This window comes from Chionomys nivalis, chromosome 20 (assembly GCF_950005125.1).
Source record: "Chionomys nivalis chromosome 20, mChiNiv1.1, whole genome shotgun sequence".
NCBI lineage: Eukaryota > Metazoa > Chordata > Mammalia > Rodentia > Cricetidae > Chionomys > Chionomys nivalis.
In genome coordinates this window covers 4,284,583-4,287,747 of record NC_080105.1, presented here as the reverse complement: position 1 = coordinate 4,287,747, position 3,165 = coordinate 4,284,583, and the positions used below count along the sequence as shown (strand labels likewise).

The 3,165-nt window shown below is 62.8% G+C and overlaps 1 protein-coding gene across 2 annotated transcripts; it reads right to left on the bottom strand.

Annotated features, from left to right (window-relative positions):
- Window positions 1–511: 511 nt before the first annotated feature.
- Klf2 (KLF transcription factor 2) lies at window positions 512–2,857 on the bottom strand. 2 transcript variants are annotated; one of them, XM_057752659.1, is made up of 3 exons: window positions 2,783–2,857; window positions 1,580–2,384; window positions 512–1,115 (listed from the first exon to the last, which is right to left on the bottom strand). In XM_057752659.1, the coding sequence occupies exons 1-3, from the start codon at window positions 2,852–2,854 to the stop codon at window positions 940–942; spliced, it is 1,053 nt and encodes a 350-aa protein (XP_057608642.1). In that variant the 5' UTR covers window positions 2,855–2,857; the 3' UTR covers window positions 512–939. The 2 variants fall into 2 exon arrangements, with proteins under 2 accessions (XP_057608642.1, XP_057608643.1); XM_057752660.1 differs by having other exon boundaries at window positions 1,580–2,381.
- Window positions 2,858–3,165: the final 308 nt, after the last annotated feature.

The window sequence follows — 3,165 nt, the reverse complement described above, 5'->3', positions numbered from 1 at the left end:
GGCAACTCCAAGCGAGCGCTGCTCTCCACACCTCACTGCCACATGTGCAGTTTCCCCAAACACAAAAATAAAAAGATCCACCTCAACACTTGGGAGGCAGAGGAATCTGAATTTGTGGCTAGCCTGGTCTACACATTAAACCCCTGCTTCCAAAAATAAAAATTTAAAAAAAGCAGCGAAACGTCAGCATACTCCTTAAGTTTGGCTAAAACCCCAGAAGTTACCAGAAAAAGATTTTAAATTTTCCTTCTCTCCCCTCCTGCAGCTTTGATAGCCACATCAGTGGGACCAACACTTTTCCCAGCTCTGGGGAACAAGGGGGCAAATTATGGCTCAAAGTAGCTGCCTTAAAATAACCCGTGCTCAATCCTAAAACGCCATGTTGACATTTATAGAGAACCCACAGGCCCTGGCAGCTGGGGGCTGCAGCTGGTGACCTTGGCCACAGGCGCCACTCCCTATGCCCCTCAGGGCCTCCCCACTCCCCAGCCACATCACTGCGGTGATTCTTCCAAAGATCCAAAACTTTAATTAGAAAATACCAAGTCTTATAAAAATGAAGCAGGCGGCAAAGATGCCATCGTCTCCCTTATAGTAAATACAATCTGCCAGTCACTTATATACAATATCATAAAAAAGACACGGGGGACAGTACACTCAAAGGCCATTTCTCACAAGGCATCTAGCCTCGATCCTCTAGTGGGGACCCAAGGGAAATAAGTCAATTAATTATTGCACCATTTTGAAAACATTCGTCACAGGCTCCTGTCTTCTTCCCCGGGGCCTTCAGTCACGGTGGGGGCCAGAACTGGTGGCAGTCATGCCACATTCCCAGCCCCGTCCTCAGGGTCCAATAAATAGCAGTCAGTTTGCAAAAGGACCGTGCCCGGCGCGTGGGACCCGCCACGGCCGTGCATGGAGTAGCCAGGTCTACCCAGGCTACATATGTCGCTTCATGTGCAGGGCCAAGTGGTCGGACCTGGAGAAGGCGCGGTCGCACAAGTGGCACTGGAACGGCCTGTGACCTGTGTGCTTGCGGTAGTGGCGGGTAAGCTCGTCTGAGCGCGCGAACTTCCAGCCGCAGCCGTCCCAGTTGCAGTGGTAAGGCTTCTCACCTGCGGGGGAGGCAATGGCAGTCAGTTTCCCCGAAAGCCTAGTTCTGGCACCCAGCGCCCAACGGCACCTGCTCCCTCCCTCTCCATTCTCATCTCCACCCACTTCCAGTCTGGAGAAGAATCTTGTGCTCCCGAGGCTGTCTCAGGTGCGCCTCTCCCCTAACATTCTCTGATAAAGTATGGAGTACACTAGGCTAGCTGTAAATTACTGATCCTCCTGCTTATGACCACTGGTGCCAGGCGTTATATGCAGGGCTGGGGATGGAAATCGTGTCCTCCGCAGACCCTAAGCCCGCACTGGTGCCCCAAGCCAACATGTTAATCTGCCACGCCCCCTTGCCAGGACCAATGTTTGGTAGCAATATGTACCATTTCCCTTCCCTCCGTAGCCTAGCCTGGGGCTGAACTCGCGGTCATTCCCCTGCCGCAGCTCCACCCCACTCCCGGTGAGGCCAGGCGCCCACCTGTGTGCGTACGCAGGTGCGCTTTTAGGTGCGAACTCTTGGTGTAGGTCTTGCCGCAGTTGGCATAGCTGCAAGTGTGCGTGGCGGCGCGCTTGCGGGGCCAGGAGCGGCGGCCGCGCTTGGGCTTGGCCTCCAGCAGCTCCAGCGGGGATGAGGGCGGCGTGAGGAGACCGCGGGTGGCGGGGGGAGGTAGGCCCAGGGCCGCCGCCGCGGCGGCCGCGTCGTCAAAGAGACCGAAGGCGCCGGGCGCGGGCTGCCCGTAGTGCAGCGCGGGACCGGGGCCGCCGAAGCCGGGGCCGAAGGGCGGCGGGAACGGGTTGCGGGGTCCCGGCGCGGGGAGGCGCGTGGGGCCGTCGGGGCTGAGCGGCGGCGTGTCCGGGGGCGGCGGGGGACGACCGGCGGGGCCCCGCATGCATGCACCTGCCGCTCCCGGGGCGCCCTCGAGCTTAAGCCCGCGGGTCAGGCCGGGCGCGCAGCCGTAGCCGCCGCCGTCCACCTCGGGGGGCTCGGCCTTCACCAGCCGCCCGGGGGGCGCAAGGACGAAGCGGCCGTGCAGAGTCGGGCCCGGGGGCGCGTCCAACTCCGGGCGCAGCAGCTCGGTTCCCAGGCCTGCCGCGGGGGTGCCGTAGGGCGGCGGGGCGCCCGGCTCCGGGTAGTAGAACGCAGGCGGCGGAGGCTGTGGCGGCGGCTCGGGAGGGTTCTCGGCACCAAGACCGTCCAGTCCCATGGACAGGATGAAGTCCAGAACGCTGTTGAGGTCCTCATCGGTGCCGCTCGCCTCGGGCTCGTTGCGCGGCCAGCGCTGCTGGAGACAGGACACGGAACGTGAGCCCGGAACCGCCTTTTGCTCCCCGGTACCCCAAGGTCTAACTCAACTCCCAGGCGCCCGCGGTCTGCACCCGGTGTTCACCCATCCCATTATGTGTGCGCGGGTCCTCAGCCCCTGCGCCCGAGATCTAACTAACTCCCCGGAGCCTGCGATCCGCACCCACAGGTCGTCATCCTCGCGTGGGGTCCTCACCTCCTGCGCTTACTTCTCTGTTCCCCCACAGCCTGAGGTATAACTCTCCGCAGCCCTAGGTCTCCCCCGCCGCCCGCGGTCTGCGCCCTGGCGCTTGCCATCCCCAGTCCTCGCCTCTGCGCCCACATCCTGTGGCCTGGTCCTCTGCTGCCCCACCACCCGCGGTCCCCCATCGCCCTCACCTCCTGGAGGCCGCGCTCGCACGGGCTGGCGAAGGTGGCAAAGGACGGCAGGATAGGCTCGCTGAGCGCCATGGCAGAGACTGTGTGTGTGGCGGCCCGGCCCGCCCAGGCCTTATAGGCGCGGCCGGCAAGGGGGGGCGGGCCAGGAGGCGGTGGCGGAAACGCGTCCCGGATGGGGACGAGCTCTGGACTTAGCCTAAATTTAGCCGCGGTATATAAGCCTGGCGGCGGCGGCGGCGGCACCCACTGCAGGAGCCCGGGCTGCTCGCCCCAGACCCCACCCCCTGTGTCCAAGGCCCGCCCCCGTCCGTCCCCATGACGACGGCGTCAACACTCCGGGCACAACAGCCAGACTAGCATGCGGGGGTGGCACCTGGGACTCC